This window comes from Pipistrellus hanaki, assembly GCF_964339955.1.
Source record: "Pipistrellus hanaki genome assembly, chromosome: 1".
Taxonomy (NCBI): Eukaryota; Metazoa; Chordata; class Mammalia; order Chiroptera; family Vespertilionidae; genus Pipistrellus; species Pipistrellus hanaki.
Window position 1 is genome coordinate 35,158,028 of NC_140503.1, and position 17,500 is coordinate 35,175,527.

At 35.6% G+C, this 17,500-nt stretch overlaps 1 protein-coding gene across 6 annotated transcripts in view; it reads right to left on the reverse strand.

Annotated features, from left to right (window-relative positions):
* Positions 1-17,500, reverse strand: part of KTN1 (kinectin 1) — a 97,232-nt gene that overhangs the window by 24,960 nt on the left and 54,772 nt on the right. For 3 of the 6 annotated variants that reach the window (XM_084877391.1, XM_084877392.1, XM_084877390.1), the window contains exons 26-33: positions 16,732-16,822; positions 16,588-16,656; positions 15,748-15,785; positions 13,538-13,628; positions 11,584-11,652; positions 8,809-8,846; positions 6,174-6,264; positions 3,852-3,938 (exon numbers count right to left, since the gene is read on the reverse strand). In XM_084877391.1, coding sequence (XP_084733517.1) covers positions 3,852-3,938; positions 6,174-6,264; positions 8,809-8,846; positions 11,584-11,652; positions 13,538-13,628; positions 15,748-15,785; positions 16,588-16,656; positions 16,732-16,822 — 574 coding nt within the window. The remainder of the gene's footprint in view (positions 1-3,851; positions 3,939-6,173; positions 6,265-8,808; positions 8,847-11,583; positions 11,653-13,537; positions 13,629-15,747; positions 15,786-16,587; positions 16,657-16,731; positions 16,823-17,500) is intronic. The other 3 variants (XM_084877394.1, XM_084877395.1, XM_084877393.1) reach the window with 1 other exon arrangement.

Genomic DNA, 17,500 nt, shown 5'->3' on the forward strand with positions numbered 1-17,500 from the left:
TAAATCAAAATTTGACGGGTGGTACATATGAGAAGAAGAGAAGGAGGAAATACTGATGTCATATTACTTCACCAATGTCAAATATCAAGAAAACTAATTCTGAAACTTTTATATGTACTCTGCCCACTGAAAATTTAAAGTTAAGTATTACAAATGCATGTCTAAATTTGGTGAATTTAAATCCAAATCTAATGAATATCAATTAACTCAAAATCACAGTTTGTCAAAATTAGGGTAATGGCTTAGTCACACACAAAATAAAAATCTAATAATAAAACTATCTGTGTAAGATGAAAAAGGAGAGCTATAAAAATGCACATCTAAACCAAGCCAAGAAAATTATCCCAAAACACTTGTGAAGTTCAACAGGTGACAGAAATACAAGCAAGTTAGCAACATCTCAACTCAATCCCCTCTCATCATTTAAATGTGATCTTTGAAATTTATTACAGATTTATGATGCACACACTTCAATTTAAGAAAATCTAAAGTCATACCACACAATAAAAAGCTAGAGATTAATCATATTCTCTACACACACAAAGTTATTACTGTATTCTGGGTTAGTGGATAATTTTAAAAATAGATGTTTTAAGGGAGTATTTTAAATAATTCAATAAAGTCAACTATTTTTTAAGAATACACCCACCTGGCTGCATAAAATAAGGTATACTTATTCACGGAAAATATTTAACTACCAATTCAGAGACAATTAAGAGGTCTCTGAATTTTTAGCATCTGACCATAGAAATGATAACACAATCACTAAAGAAAATCACTCAGGAAAAGATACACTGTGAGCAGATTCTTTCTGATAACTTCCCAAGGAAAAATGAATCTAAAGAAAATAAGTGTTGCCAAAACTGGTTTGGCTCAGTGGTAGAGCGTCCGTCTGCGGACTGAAAGGTCCCGTGTTCGATTCCGGTCAGAGGCATGTACGTTGGTTGCGGGCACATCCCCAGTAGGGGGTGTGCAAGAGGCAGCTGGTCGATGTTTCTCTCTCATCGACGTTTCTAGCTAGCTCTCTATCTCTCTCCCTACCTCTCTGTAAAAAAATCAATAAAATATATATTTTAAAAAAAAAAAAAAGAAAAGAAGTGTTTAACTTTTAACCAAAAGGCACAAAGATGAGAAATTACTTTTAATCTGTACTAATTCTAGCTAAAATGTTTTCATTTAACAAAGTAGTTTGTAGATACAATTTCCATTCCCCTGCAACACCTGAAAAATATCCAATAATTGAAAGTAATCATTATAATTTCCTTACTATCTTTGTCTAATATATATATGTATATATATATATATATATATATATATATATATATATATAAAGTATCTTATATGTGAATCTAACATTTATAGTAGCTACTCAAGAATATATACTCCTTACAACATGACTTATGGTTCTGGGTCAATCAATATCACTTTACACTTATGCTGAGGACTAGATTCCATTAAAATAGAGAAAGTCTGTAAATTCTATTATCTGTTGATTATTAGCTACACAAGAAGCCATCGTACACTTGGTGGTGAGTTTGGAAATGTGGATAAAATCTTATACTAATCACCAAGCACATGAAACATGGATAAACTCTAGCTTTCTTTTGGAATCATAACATGCCAGAATGCCTATATAACTTCTTGCAAGATTATTAAGGGACTAGAAGTCTGGTGCACAAAACTTGTGCACTTGTGTGTGTGTGTGTGGGGGGGGGGGGGGCGGAGGGGGAATGAGGGGGGAGAGTGTCCCTCAGACCAGCCTGCACCCTCTGACAGTCCAGAACCCATTGGGGATGTTCATATAGATTCAATCCCCTAGGGCAGTGGTTGGCAAACTCATTAGTCAACAGAGCTAAATAACAACAGTACAATAATTAAAATTTCTTTTGAGAGCCAAATTTTTTAAACTTAAAAATTCTTCTAACGCCACTTCTTCAAAATAGACTCACCCAAGCCGTGGTATTTTGTGGAGGAGCCACCCTCAAGGGGCCAAATAGCCAGATGTGGCTTACGAGCTGCAGTTTGCTGACCATGGCCCTAGGGGATCAGGCCTAAGCCGGCAGTCAGACATTCCCCTCACAGCCTGGGATTCTCAGTCCAGGACCTTTTGCTCCTCACCACCCACTTGCAGTGGAGGTGGGAGAGGCTTCTGCCGCTGCCGCTGCACTTGTCAGCCATGAGCCAGGTTTCTGGCTGAGAGGCGTTCCCCCTGTGGGAGCAAAATGACCACCAAGGGGGAGCTACTAAATTGAGCATCTGCCCCCAGTGGTCAGTATACATCATAGCAACTGGTCATTCTGCCATTCGGTCAATTTGCATATTAGGGTTTTATTATGTAGGATTAGTATTTTGTAGATACCCAGTCTCATTATCAAAACAAAAGCTAAAAGGTAGCTCTTAATAGTGACAGACAAAGTTATAAAACAACCACCCTCATTATTGATAGAACTGACTACAACCACACACAATGAAACAATGTCCTCCCTGGCCTAGATTTTTCTATTCCTGGGCCTAAATTTCTTTGGTCCCAGTATCTGCCAGCAGTCTCAAGTTTAGGTAAATTTCCATTACATTAAAGGAACTATAACTACAAAAATATATCCTTAAAAATTTATAAAAATTCTACTAAAAAAAAGTCCTTCAAATGTCACTAAGACTTACATTTAAAATTCAACAGATTACCTTGGCACACAAAATACCTATAGAATGTTGAACTGAATCACATAATTAATGAGCTTTATTAACCCATCTATAAAATTCATTATTTCTGTTCCACATTTATTCTTGGAAAGAATTTTCAAAATGCCTGACTGAACTGGCACATTCATTTCTTTCAATCTTTAAAAACAACTTCTTAATTTTAATTCATTAGAAATCCTTAAGCCCATGGAACTGAACTTAAGAATATCCTTTATCACGTTGAAGACAGGGAGAGATATTCTTCAAGAGTATTATAGCCGAAACCGGTTTGGCTCAGTGGTAGAGCGTCTGTCTGCGGACTGAAAGGTCCCAGGTTCGATTCCGGTCAAGGGCATGTATGTTGGCTGCGGGCACATCCCTGATGGGGGATGTGCAGGAGGCGGCTGGTCGATGTTTCTCTCTCATCGATGTTTCTGACTCTCTATCTCTCTCCCTTCCTCTCTGTAAAACATCAATAAAATATATTTAAAAAAAAAAAAAAAAAAAAAAAGTATTATACATATTCTGGTCAAGAGAATTATCCTTTATAGTAATATTCCATTCTGAACATAATACATGATTACTGTCCACCACTTCAAAATGTAAACTTTAATTTTAATTCTACCTCTTTTAAGGAACCATCCCCAATAATATACCAAGAAGTGATCCTTTCCCTGAACTTAAGACTTCTATTATTTTCCACTTCGTCTGAGTTGTCCTGGTGTGCCCCAAAGAACCTAGGAAAGTTCACTGTGCATTGTAGGTACATCCTCGTTATCCAAATATGTTTATTATTTCAGTTAGTGTTTTGTTTGTTTTTGTTTTTGTTTTTTTTGCTTAATTTTCACCAAAGTTTTCTTAGCTAACTCAAGAGACACACGCTGTCTCACAGGGCTTACATGGGAGGCAGCATAGGCTCCCGAGATTCCTCAGCTTAAAGCAGTAATCACCAAAGCTCAACAATCAGGTAATCACAACAAACCAGCAGGCCCAAAATTAAAGCTTCAAGGAGTAGATGAAAAAAAAGCAGAGATGGCAGAAATGATAAATGTGGATGGATAAGGAGATTATATATTAAAAATGCAGTATAATTAAATGCTTTAGTCTGACTTCAAGACAAGCTGCAGATTTTCTCTGTTCAGCAGATTGTTTCTAGGAGTTAGCATTACAACCTTGGAAGTCTTGTTCACTTTGTCCTGCAGCATTTTTTCAGTTGATGCCAATGCTTCCATTGCTTCCCAGTTTTTCTCCCGAAGGTCCTAATCATTTTCAGAGAGAATGATTTCAGTTTATCCATTATTGAAAGATTTTTGCTTTTTATTTCATCAGTATTTTGCACTGCATTTAAATGCTGGTTACTGCAAAATTATTTCAATGGGAAAATATGTACATTAGCAAAAAAAATAAAAAGCAATGTTTAGAAATTTGAATGAGAAAACAAAGATGCCCACTTTGCATGTTTTAGTATACATGTCAAATACGCCAGCTTTAAAGTAATTACTTTGCACATGTGATAAAGAAGAAAGCATTTAAAATTAAAGGATTAAGGACAGAGCAAATACACAAGAATTGCTAAAAGCTTGATTTTTAAACAAGGCCCACTATCACTCATGGGACATTACACTGCAGCCTAACATTTTTTTTCTCTAAATATGTTTAATTTAATTAACACATTTCAAGTCTACCTAGGAATGACATAGTAACTCACTGTGCTTCTGTATCTTTCTTGGCATGGTCAAATATATATGCCATAAAGCAACCTGACATGAACTGTATGAGCTACTCGATCCAGGCAAACCAGGAGACAGGAAAACTATAAAACACATTCTCTTGGAAAAGAAACAGAGGTCATTGGACACTGAACTCCGAAAGATCTATTTCACAGCATTTTATTAGCAAGTACAGAAAAGGACAATCTGCTATATGTCAGTCTTTGTTCAGATTCAGAAATCCAAAGAGATAAAAAACAAAAAATAAAAAGCCAATAATCACCATTTATTGAATGCTTACTTATGTACCCAACACTGCACTTAGCGCTTCACAGAAATTCTCATTAATTCTCACAATCCTAAAAGGTATTTATTCCCACTGCATTGACAGGGAATCCACAGCTCAGGTAGGTTAGGAATTTGGTCAAGTGAACACTGCAAATGAATTGGCAGAACTAGCAATCTGCTTGCCTCCAGTATCCTGGCTTTTCTCACACACATCAATGCCTCTAGCGCTGCTGCATTAGAATGGCATTTACTATGCTCTAGTTAGGATATTAGCAGTAGAGTGGCAATTTAATTCAGGTTTTGTGGCCAAGCAATGCTGTTAGTAACATTACACAAACACACAAGGGCAGTTCACATACCTAATTTTGACAAACTCAGGGGTGCAGGAACATTTCAACTTGTTAAATTAACAAATTAATGCAAACTTTGAAAAGTTTTATTTTCACTAGAAAACACATATCGATTTATTACCAATAACCCCAAGTTTTCAATAACATTTGTAACCTTGCTTACAACTTAGCAATCATACTTTTGTGTGCAAAAATTCCTTCTCTTGCCAAAATCGGTTTGGCTCAGTGGATAGAGCGTCGGTCTGCGGACTGAAAAGTCCCAGGTTCGATTCCGGTCAAGGGCATGTATGTTGGTTGCGGGCACATACGTTGGTTGCAGGCACATCCCCAGTAGGGTGTGCAGGAGGCAGCTGGTCGATGTTTCTCTCTCATTGACGTTTTAGCTCTCTATCCCTTTCCCTTCATCTCTGTGGAAAATCAATAAAATATATTTTAAAAAAAAAAAATTCCTTCTCTGCCAAAAATGTTTGTAATCTCACAGTTGTCACCTCTGGTCAAAAAGAAGTTTAAAAAATCATCTTAATTTACTCTTTATCTATTTAATAAAAAATATTAAGATTTATATTTCTAAGGGCATTATCCCTTCCCATTTTAGCATAAAAGTATTCTAGAGTCCTAAGAGACCTTGATAACATGCTTATTAATTCCAAAAATTTGAACTATCTCAGTTAAAAAAGAAAAATTCCAGAAGGCTTGAATACAGTTAATTATTAAAATGACTTGGTTTGAATACCGACATTACTTTTAGTTTACAAAAAAGCTAGCCCATTCAAAGTAAGAGGAAATAGCTTTGATTTTAAAATGTTGAACTTGAAAAAATAATTTTCCCAAATAAAAATTTAACAGAAAACAAACTGCATTTTACTTTTAAAATATTTTTAATCAGAAGATGTAATAATCATAGCTTCAACATTTTAAATAATATTCAAAAATGTACAAAGTGATCTTTTCACTTATTCATTTTAAAAAGTCTGTTCTCCAATAAAATTAGCCCAATACTTCTCCTCAAAAAACCTATACACAAAATAGTACTTAAAAAGACTAAGAAAAATATCTCAAGTAAAAGTAGATTTTAAAACATTCTGAAATGTGATATTTCAGTGAACAAATAAAACGAAAAGCTGTATTCTGATCAAGATTTGCTTACATTGTTTTTCTTCCTCTGGTGTTCAACAGCATCCTTCAAAGTATCGATCTCATTCCGGAGACCAGTGATTTCTTTCTCTCTTTCTGAAATTCTAAACCAGACATAAATATACACAGAAATATTTTGGGTAAACAGTGAATAAAATATTTGTTACTACAAAATAAAAACCTCAGGTAGATGGTGCTTTAAAAAACGCATTAACTTAACAGGCCAAATTCTTAAACTTAATTACCACAGAAAGCCATCTATGAATAAATTTTTACACTACTACTACATGCTGACATTTGTGTTAAACAATCCCCTAAGAAATAATTCATGCCGAAACCGGTTTGGCCCAACGGTAGAGCTTCGGTCTGCGGACTGAAGGGTCCCAGGTTCAATTCCGGTCAAGGGCATGTACATTGGTTGCGGGCACATCCCCGGTAGGGGGTGTGCAAGAGGCAGCTGGTCGATGTTTCTCTCTCATCGACGTTTCTAGCTCTCTATCCCTCTCCCTTCCTCTCTGTAAGAAAAATCAATAAAATATATTAAAAAAAAAAAAAAGTTATATGGATTTTTTAAAAAAAGAAATAATTCATGAACACATAAACTGCTACAGTTGTAGTTCTCTCTATTTTTATGTAAGTTAATGAAGTAGCAGTAAAATCTCAATAATTCAGGGGTGTTCGTTAAAGCCAAAGTCCATTAGTAGGTTTTCCAAGTGTGTATGTTAAAAATCAAAAAATTAGTTTACCTGTTTTTACTTATGTAGATAACTTTGTGTAATTAGATACAATTAAGTATGTAAGAAGAGTTTAATTTCACAGAAAAGTTTTCTATGTGTTACTCTAATTTTAATTTTATACTGAATTAGTAGCCCAATGTATGAATTCATGCACATTGAAAGAAAATTAATTAGAAGATTCATGTGGTAATTAGGTTACTGCAAAACATATGTCAAAATAGTATATGTAATATAGTATTATAAAATTAAAACACACGCAATTGGCACGAGAGAGAGCTTTGTAAGTATCGTACATGTGCAAGTCAACGTTTACTTTTAAATTGCCAGTGCACATCATATGTACCGGCCAGTTGGTCGGTCAGCTGGTCGATGAATAAATTGCGAGATGATTCACGTTGAGATATATATATTAGTAAGTGCATGAATTCACCAGTCACATGTAAACAAATGCACAGGGCTGGAGTGTGGCTTAGCACAAGTGGGAACATCAGCTACAGGGTTAAAACTGCTGCAGAAAGTCTCACCACAGGGCAACAGACTGTCCCTGTGTGCCATGAGGTGTGATCATGTGCTAATCATTTGCTGAACACTGTTAATTATGGTGACTTTTGGATTTAAATATGTAGACTATAATTGTAGAAATGTAATATTTATTTATGTTGGCAAAGTTACTATAGTGTTTTCTCTAACACATGACCTATTTGCTATAATTTGTTAAAAATAACAGTGAAGTAATAACCAAAATAATACCTGTTAATTTATTTATAAGCAAATCTTGGTTAAAAGCATTTTAAAATTAACCAGGTCAATTTTCAGATATATAACATATGGACCAGAAATTTTTATCCCTTAAATCCAAAGTCCATTAAATCGAGGTCCACAAAAACAATGATTTGCTATATTTCCAGAAGAGTGAAAATGATGTGGAAGCACTCTCTTAAATATTACTTTTTTCCAGAAGATAATAAAATCAGTTGTGAATTTATTAAAGTGGCTAACCCACAATAAAAGTATGCAGTTAATGTAAGGTAGGTGTTCCCTTACAATTTTTGTAACAGTCTCGAGGTTCCTGTTTTTCTGGTTCTATCTAATGAATTAGTGGAAAGCAATGGCAAAGGCTCACAATTCAATTCTGTTATAGTGGACAGCAGCTTGAATAGAAACTTAAATTACAAATAGATCTTTCCTAAGAATAAAGCTCTATATAAGGATTTGGCCAAATTAGAGCTCTGGGTCTGTCCCCACAGTCTCTGTATAGTCCTCCAACTAAGAGATAATTTTGTTTTTAAAGAATTAATATATATTTATTTATATTTGTATAGATTTATGATTATTTAGATTAGTTATATCACCTAATAATAAATGTGTTTGACATTTAATGTTTTGAAATATACCAATGCATCTGAAATGACCTTAAATATAGCCTCTTTAGAGAAAAGTACAGGTCAAGAATTTAAAAAAATATATTTCAGTTTAGAGAAAAAAAAAAGTCTCCTCAGAAGAGAGCAACCATATAGATAAGGGTGTGGGGTTTTTTTTTTTTATGCATAAACAAAACTAAATTTTCATCATTCAATTCCATAATGATAGAATAAGTGACAAAATTTAAGTTAAAAAGCCTTCAAAGTATAGTTTATTTTACTGGATGCTTTTGGAATGCCCAAAAAAATAAATAAAAATTTCCTTCAACAAAATGTTCAAAGAAATCCAAATATTATAAAAAGGTACATTAGCTAAATGTACCAAAGCAAAGGCACAGGTAAACTCTACTGATCTGCAGTTCAAATAATCCAAACAAGAACTGCAAAAATTTGGTGACCATTTGCAATGACAGCAAATTGCTTGTTTTATAACTACTTAGCACATAAAAAGTTACCAATTCTCAAATTAAGAATCAAAATTATTACTTACACTTTTAATAGTTCTTCATGCGGGGGAAAAGAAGATGCCTATTAAAAAGAGTTAAATGTTATTTCAAAACACAGCTTTCCAGAAGATTTTTAAAAATTAACTTTTTAGACATAAATTAAGACAACACCAAAGGTAAACATGCCATGTATTCCATATGTTTCCAAGTAATTTTAATAAAAACTATACAAATTTTTAAAATGTACTGAGCCCTAAATAGAATTTTTATTGTCACTTCATGCTTAAACTCTTCATTTAATAATTTATCAATTTCCTAGTAGGTGCAAAGCACTGAGCTAATACCTTCAAATTTTCGTTTGGTGTATTTCCTATTTGATTGTACTAAGTTCCCGAGGTCAAACAATACCATAAATGAAGTAAAAATAAAAATTAGGAAGAGTTAACTTGCATGTACCAAAAGTTAATTTTACATAATATGTAAAGGTATATATCCCTTCATATGTGATATTTATTCCTTTATGACTCCAATATCTCAAACTAAACTACTATAAGCTTGTCATCAGAAACTAATTGTTTTGTCCCTGAAAAAACTTTCTAGTTTATTTATATACATTCATAGATTAAAGAATATTTTGTTAATATCTTTTTAAAATTTTAACCAAGCAGAATTATATCTCAAAAGTTATTTAAATAGTGGTAAACGATCTATACTAATAAAAGCCTAGGTGGCCCGGCGTGATGCCCTCATGAGCAATCAGGCCAGAAGGAGAGAGTAGTTGGGGGGAACCATGCCTGCAGGGGAGAGTAGTTAGGAGCAACCAGGCCAGTAGGGGAGGGCAGTTGGGGGCCATCAGGGGTGGGGGGAGACAGTTGAAGGCAAGATCAGGCCGGCAGGGGAGGTTAGTTGGGAGGGACCAGACTTGCAGGGGAGGGCAATTAGGGGTGACCTGGCTGGCAGGTGAAGGCAGTTGGGGACAACCCGGCCAGCAGCGGAAGGCATTTGGGGGCGAGATTAGGCCCGCAAAGGAGAGTGGTTGGGGAGGACCAGGCCTGCAGGGGAGGGCAATTAGGGGCGACCAGGCCTACAGGGGAGGGCAGTTAGGGGCAACTAGGCTGGCAGGTGAGGGTAGTTGGGGGCAACCAGGCTGGCAGGGAAGGGCAGTTGGGAGCGAGATCAGGCCAGCAGAGGGCAGTTGCGGATGAGATCTGGTCAGCAGGGGAGCACTTAGGCATCAATCAGACCAGCAGGGGAGCGGTTTGGAGCAATCAGGGTGGCAGGCATAAGTGATTAGGGACAATCATGCAGGCAGTCAGGCAGGCGAGCAGTTAGAAGCCAGCAATCTCAGATTGTGAGAGGGATGTCTGACTGCCGATTTAGACCTGATCCCATAGTTAGACATCCCCGGGGGGGGGGGGGGGTGTCCCAGACTGGAGAGGGTGCAGGCGAGGCTGAGGGACACCTCCCCCCAATATACAAATTTCGTGCACCAGGCCTCTACTTATATTACATATTTTTGTTTTTCCCCAATTACAGACATTTCATTTGGGGTTAAGGGGTAGTAGAGTATACACACGTAAGTTAAAAGTGAACTCATAGGATTTTAAACTGAGTTACTAAAAAAGGTCTTCTAGAAAATCTGAAAATGCACAGCCATACATAACAGATGTGGAATACACATTATTTGTGTATACACTGTACTTTATAGATTTTATCTTGAATATGGCATACAAATTGCTTTCTTTTTTTTTTCAGGAAATTTGATAAAACACTTATAAATAAAAACTTATAAATATTATCCTATCTAATAAAAGATTAATATGCAAATTTACCATACCTCTGCTACACCCATTAGTCAATCAGGAGCGAGTATGCAAATTAACCCAACCAATATGGCTGCAGCCACGGAGGGAGCAGAAAGCTTGGGTTTCCCTGGCAATGGAAGAAGCCAAGCTCTCGGAGCCCTGGCCTCTGCTCAAGGCTACAAAGTTTCAATTACAGAAGATAAATAAATCCCAGATACTCAGGGACCCGGCTTGGGTCACCAGGGGGCATGGCTGGCCTGCAAACCAACATAGGCCCCTTACCCAGGCCACCCCACACTGCAAGGGAACCCCCACCCTGATTTGGGACACCCTTCAGGGCAAACCAGCCAGCCCCCACCAGTGTACCAGGCCTCTATCCAATCTAATAGAAGAGTAATATGTAAATTAACCACCATTCCAACACACAGGATGACGGCCCCCATGTAGACACAAGATGGCCACCACAAGATCTGCTGGCAGTTGGGAGGGACCAGGCCTATAGGGAGGGCAGTTGGGGGCGATCAAGCCTGCAGGGGAAGGCAGTTAGGTGTAACCAGGCCAGCAGAGGAGGAAGTTGGAGATGACTGGGCCTGCAGAGAAGGGCAATTAGGAGGGACCCAGGCCTATAGGGGAGAGCAGTTAGGGGTGACCAGGCCAGCAGGGGAGGGCAGTCAGGGGCAATCAGGCTAGCAGGGGAGCAGTTAGTCATCAATTAGGCAGGCAGGCAGAAGGCAGACAGGCGAGCAGTCGGGAGTGAGCAGTCCTGGATTGTGACAGATTCTACCAGTAGAATCAGGCCTAAATGGGCAGTCGGACATCCATCAAGCAGTCCCAGATTGGAGAGGGTGCAAGCTGGGCTGAGGGACACACCCCTCACCCCCGGGCACGAATTATGTGCACAAGGCCTCTAGTTCTCAATGAAAAGACAAATTGGTAAGAATATTACCCAGCACATCATGGGTTACATAATTTTTCACCACATAAATATAAGGCAAGCCATCTCATAGTACCTACCTGGTGGTAGTTCTGTTGCTTCAGCTGTTCAATTTGGGATTTAAACAAATTGTTCTTGTCTTGTACCTCCTATTTAAACAAAAAGTAAACATTAATAACTGGATAGAGAGTTTTATTTTTACTTTGAAACCAGGAAAATTCTAAAATAGTAATAATTTTAAAGGGGCATAATAAGCCTTAATTATAAAATGAAAATAATTATATTATTTAGTAAGAGTCTGAAAGTGGTTATGTCTCAATGAAGAAAATCAGATCCAAAAACAGAGCCAAATACCTGTAAGAATTTAGTATAGAGTAACATTTTAAACCAATAGGACAAATTCTAGTGATATTTTAGGCTAGCTGTTATTTTGTCGCGAGAGGCTGTCCCATGTACTGTAGCATGATTAGCTTTATCCATGGTCTCCATTCACTAGGTATAGCACTCCACCAGCTGTGGCAAATAAAAGTTGTCTCTATATATTGCTAAATGTCCCCTCAGGGGCAGAACTAATACATTAAAATAATCATCATGGATTATTGAACAATGCAGCTAGCCTTCTTTTTTTTAAGTTGAAATGTTATACTCATAACTTGCTCAGAAAGATTACATATGAATAAAACATTTCAACAAAAATATAATCATAAATGTATTAAAAGAAACATGTAAAGGTACTTTTATGATCATAGCATGAGAGATACTTTTCATCCCAAGACCTGAAACTAAAAAAATTACTTATACTGGAGTACATAAAAGTTTTAAATTTCCAAAAAAGAAGGGGGAAAAAAACACAAAATAAAAACTTAGAACAATTCACCTCACATATGACAAGATTAATTTCCCTTATATGTTGAAAGGGATCATAAGTTAGTAAGAAAAAGTTAACATGGAGAAAAAATGTAGAAAAAATTAAACGCAGATTCATATACAAAGGAAGAGTGCTTAACATCTCACACAATCAAATGCAAATTAAAACAATCTGACCAAGATCAAGCACCATACCAAAGGTTTTTATCTTTGTCACTGTTGGAGGATAAAAAGAAAACAACCCTCAGTTGGTACCGTGTTTCCCCGAAAATAAGACCTCCGAAAATAAGACGTAGCGCATGGAAAGATAAGACATCCCCTGAAAATAAGACCTAGCGCAACTTTGGGAGAAATAATTAATATAAGACACTGTCTTATTTTCGGGGAAGCAGGGTAGGAAGGTAGATCAGTAAAAATACTTTTGGAGGATGATTTAGTATTATCAAACAAATTTAAAATTAATCTACTTGGAAGGAAGGAGGAACCTGACAAAACCAACCATTTGAGCATGAAATTGAACAGGAGTAGTGAAAGACAATGCAGGATGCTATCACTTCAAATGAATGTTTTGTAAGTACTTTCAATATTAACTATATTAGGGTAAGGATACACTGATTTTTCTATTTCAACTATCACTTTCAGAAAGGAGAAAAACAACTCCGCATAATTCTTTGATCCCAAATTTCATTTCTAGGAATTTTAGGTAGAGATATACTAACAAAAGTATTGAAAATGTGTGTGCAAGAATGAATATTCACTGAATTGCTGTAACAAGGATATTCACTGTAGAACTGCTGTAACAAGAAACTGTAAATAATCTAGGTATCCATAAACTAGGATGATAAAATTATATAAAAAAATACCATGAAGCCATTAAAAATTAAAGACAGAAAAGTGTTTATGTGAAAAGATCTCAAAAACATTATTAAATGAGGATGGGGAGTAAACAAAAGTATGAATGGTTAAATATGGAAGACAATTAAGTATACATACATAGGCATGGAATGTTCTCAAAAGATATACAAATGAATAAAGTAAGTCATCTTTGAGAAATGGGACCCAGCAGCTGTGTGGGAGGGAGGGTCATTCTGTATTCTGTTTTCTTCTGTAGTAGTTAAAATTGTATTTAAAAAATATACATAATTCATACAATGATTAAACATTCACCTGTAGCAGCTTTGTTTTGCTAGAAAGATCACTCTCCCTCTCTTTTAGCATACTTTCCACTCTCTTCATTTCATTTTCCTTTTCTTTCAACCTAGAATTTTTACAAACACCTTATATTTAGTTATACACATAAAAAAGAATAAGTAGACTCCAATAACACATATAAGATAAAAAAAAAAGATAGCAGAAACAATGCCTACCAGCTTTCTTCCCATATTACACCAACTTATAAATTTGTTTTAAAAGATAATTATTTCCAGAATTACTCAACTCAAATTCCTAACACAATTTATTTTATATTTAACAGTTCTTAGGCAAGTATGGCTTTATCTAGGAGAAAAATCTAAAAGAAAAGCCATAATTATTTGGCCCTAAAACTTTATTCCCAACCCTTTGTACTAGAGAAATGCTACACATAATTTCATCTGGTTCTCCCTAATACAACCCACTGATGACATAACAACAAAACAAAATCTCTTAAAGGGAATTCTATAGGGAACCAAAAAGATAAAGTCCAGGTACCCTTCTCACCACTGTAAACTGATTCAGTTTAAGATAACAAACTTTATAAGCTAAAAAATTTCATAAGATAAAACAGATTCAATATTTTTATTATTCTTCAGGGCATACTGATGACAATAGATAGATACCATTTTCCCCAATAAGCAAGTTTTATAGAAAGAGTCAATATTTATTATCAAGTTATGATTAAAATTATCTGGTTAATTAAAACATATTATTCTTTCAAATACTAAAATAATCTTAATTTGAAATAATTCTTACCTCTCTTTACAATAATTGCATACTTTGTTTAAAAAACAACAACAAACTTAACACCAGTTAATACTAAGCAGAAAGAGTATTCCAGAAAATTATAATTTGAAGGGCTGTGAAAAGATAAAGTCTCCAGGTATCTGAAAATATTTAAAGGGCCCATGTTTATTTAGTTTTTACTTATTCTTTTTTTTTTATTGTTGTTAATATTATAGATGACTTCCATTTTCTCCTTTTTTGCACCCTCTACCCAACCACCACCCCACCCAACCTTTCCCATGCTATTATGCATGCTCATGGGTGATGCATATACTAGAGGCCCAGTGCAGGAATTTGTGCACCAGTGGGGTCCCTCGGCCGGCCTGCTGGATCAGGCCGAAACCAGCTCTCTGACATCCCCTGAGGAGTTCCAGATTGTACAAGGGTGCAGGCCAGGCCAAAGGACTCCCACCAGTGCATAATTGGGGCCAGAAGGGACGCGGGAGGTTGGCCAAAAAGGGAAAGACCATGGGAGGGCTCCAGGGCATGTCCTGCCTGTCTTGCTCAGTCCCAACCCGGCCAAACCCCAGCAGCAAGCTAACCTACCAGTCGGAGCATCTGTCCCCAGGTGGTCAGTGCATGTCATAGCAACTGGTCAACCAGTCAACTGCCCCCTGGTGATCAGTGCACATCATAGCGAGTGGCTGAGCAGCCTTAGTATATCATTAGCATATTACGCTTTGATTGGTTGAACAAATGAACGGACTCTTAGCTTATTAGGCGTTTATTATATAGTATGTTCTTTGGTTAACTTCTTCCTATCCCCTCCTCCTCACTCTCCTCCATTCCTAACCCCCAAGGTCTGTTATTCTGTTCCTTGCATCCATACTCTGGACCTATTTTGTTCATCAATTTATTTTGTTCATTAGATTCCACATAAGAGTGAGGATCACATAATATTTGTCTTCATAATACTCTCCAAGTCCCTCCATACTATCTTAAAGGGTAAGAGATATTTCTTCTTCACAACCATATAGTATTCCCTGATATACATGTACCATAGCTTTCTTATCCACTCATATACTGATGAGTACTTGGGCTACTTCCAGATCTTAACTATTGTGAATAACGCTCCTATGAATACAGGGATATATTCCCAGAAGTGGGATCGCTGGGTGAAACAGCAGATCCCTTTTTAATGTTATGAGGAACCTTCATACTGTTTTCCACAGTGGCTGCACCAATCTGCATTCCCATAGCAGTGTTACAAGAGTTCCCTCTTCTAAAGAGCCCATATTTTAATATACCAAACAGAGACTCCGCTTATTTGCCTCTGAACTACAATTCCTATTTAACCAGAAAGTTAATGATTTAAAAGAAACTCGTTATAATATTCAAGCACATTCTGAAAAATAATGAAAACTTTCTCTTTAAATGTTGGCTAAAAAGATACTTACACAGTCTCAAGTTCTTCATGCCGTGAGGCAGAACAGGCCTAAGAAACAGATTCACATTTTCAATTCTAACATCAAAAAGATCAGGCACTATAAAATACTTCACCAATAAAATGAAAACATAATTATATGTGGTAAATATAAAAGACAGAATGAGTTTTCTTTAATTTTCCCCCTTAGATTTTGCTTTTATTTTTTTAACAGATTTCTAAAGTAATTTTAAGTTTACAAAATAATTTATTAAAAATTACAAAGCTCTAACTTAATTTTTAATATCCATTTCTTTAAAGGATTAGAGAATAAGCAAAACAGAGACTAAGAAAGTTGTCTAAGGACACAGGGAATGATCTGAGTTTCTAATCCATACCAATCTCTTGATCCCAATGGTATGTTACTTCCCTACATGTGTTTGATATGTAATTTTTGTTTAAAGATTAAAAACACATCTATATTAATCAATACTAAATTAAGTAACATTCTGACTCCACATCAGTAATGTCATAAACCCTACCAACTTTTTAAATATTAAATTTATTGGGGTGACATTAGTTAATAAGGTTACAGAGGTGTTGACTGTGTAGTTCTATGACCCATCATCTGTAATTGCATTGTGTGCCCACTACCCAAAGTCAAATCTTCTTCCTTCACCATATATTTAACTCCTTTTACTCTTTATAATCCCCTTCCCTCTGGTAACCATACTGTTGTTCTGTGTCTATGAGTTTTACAATAATTTTTAAGCAAATAAGTTCAGAGAACAGATTACCTTCTTTGCTTTCTAATATAGTAAAATAAAAACTGTTCATTTTTATGTAATATTCTGATTGTCTACTTATACTATACCTCTTTCAAGTTATGTTGTGCTATCTCCTGAACATGAGCTTTTAAAGATTCATTTTCTTCTTGAAGATCCTGAAAAAGAATAGGTATGAATTGAACTAATATTCAAGTATAAAAAAGATGTTTTCTTTGTCTTTATCTTCTCACCTGTAACCATTTCCCACTATTGGATAGATCTTTCTCCTTTTCTTCTAAAACAGTCTTCAAGGTATTCATCTGTTCCTCCTTTCCTTTTAATCTGACAGTAAGTTAAGAAGAACTATTAATGAAAATGTTACAAGACTATACAAAGCAAAAATAATGGAGACTGGGAAAGATATATTTTAGGTTATATTTATACCCCAAGCTAATTTAAATAAATTAAAAATTAAGCATGCAAGATTTTGGAGATAACATATTAAAAAGCATAGGATGATTAAACCCATCTATCATTGAAGATCCAGATATTGACTAAACTAGGATAGCTGTAGTCCCACTCCATATCATGCTATTTACGTCAATACCAGCAAATTTATATGGCTTATTACAAGTGGTTTGGTTTTGAAATATATAGCCAGTTCCACAGTGGCTATGAAAATGGGCAAAGAAGATAATCTCAATTTAAGGTCATATTAAGGTTATAAATCATAAAAAAAAATAAAACTTTCCACTATATCCCCATTCCCATTAAAAAATAAAACCAAACAAAAAAACCTATAGGTTAAATCCTAATGAAAACTTAAGATCTTACGGTTTTTTTGAGGTATAATTTGATATTCCCTAAAGCAGTGTTTTTCAACCTTTTTTGGGCAAAGGCACACTTGTTTCATGAAAAAAATCACGAGGCACACCACCATTAGAAAATGTTAAAAAATTTAACTCTGTGCCTATATTGACTATATATAAAGTAATTCTCTTGAATAGGAATCAAATAAAC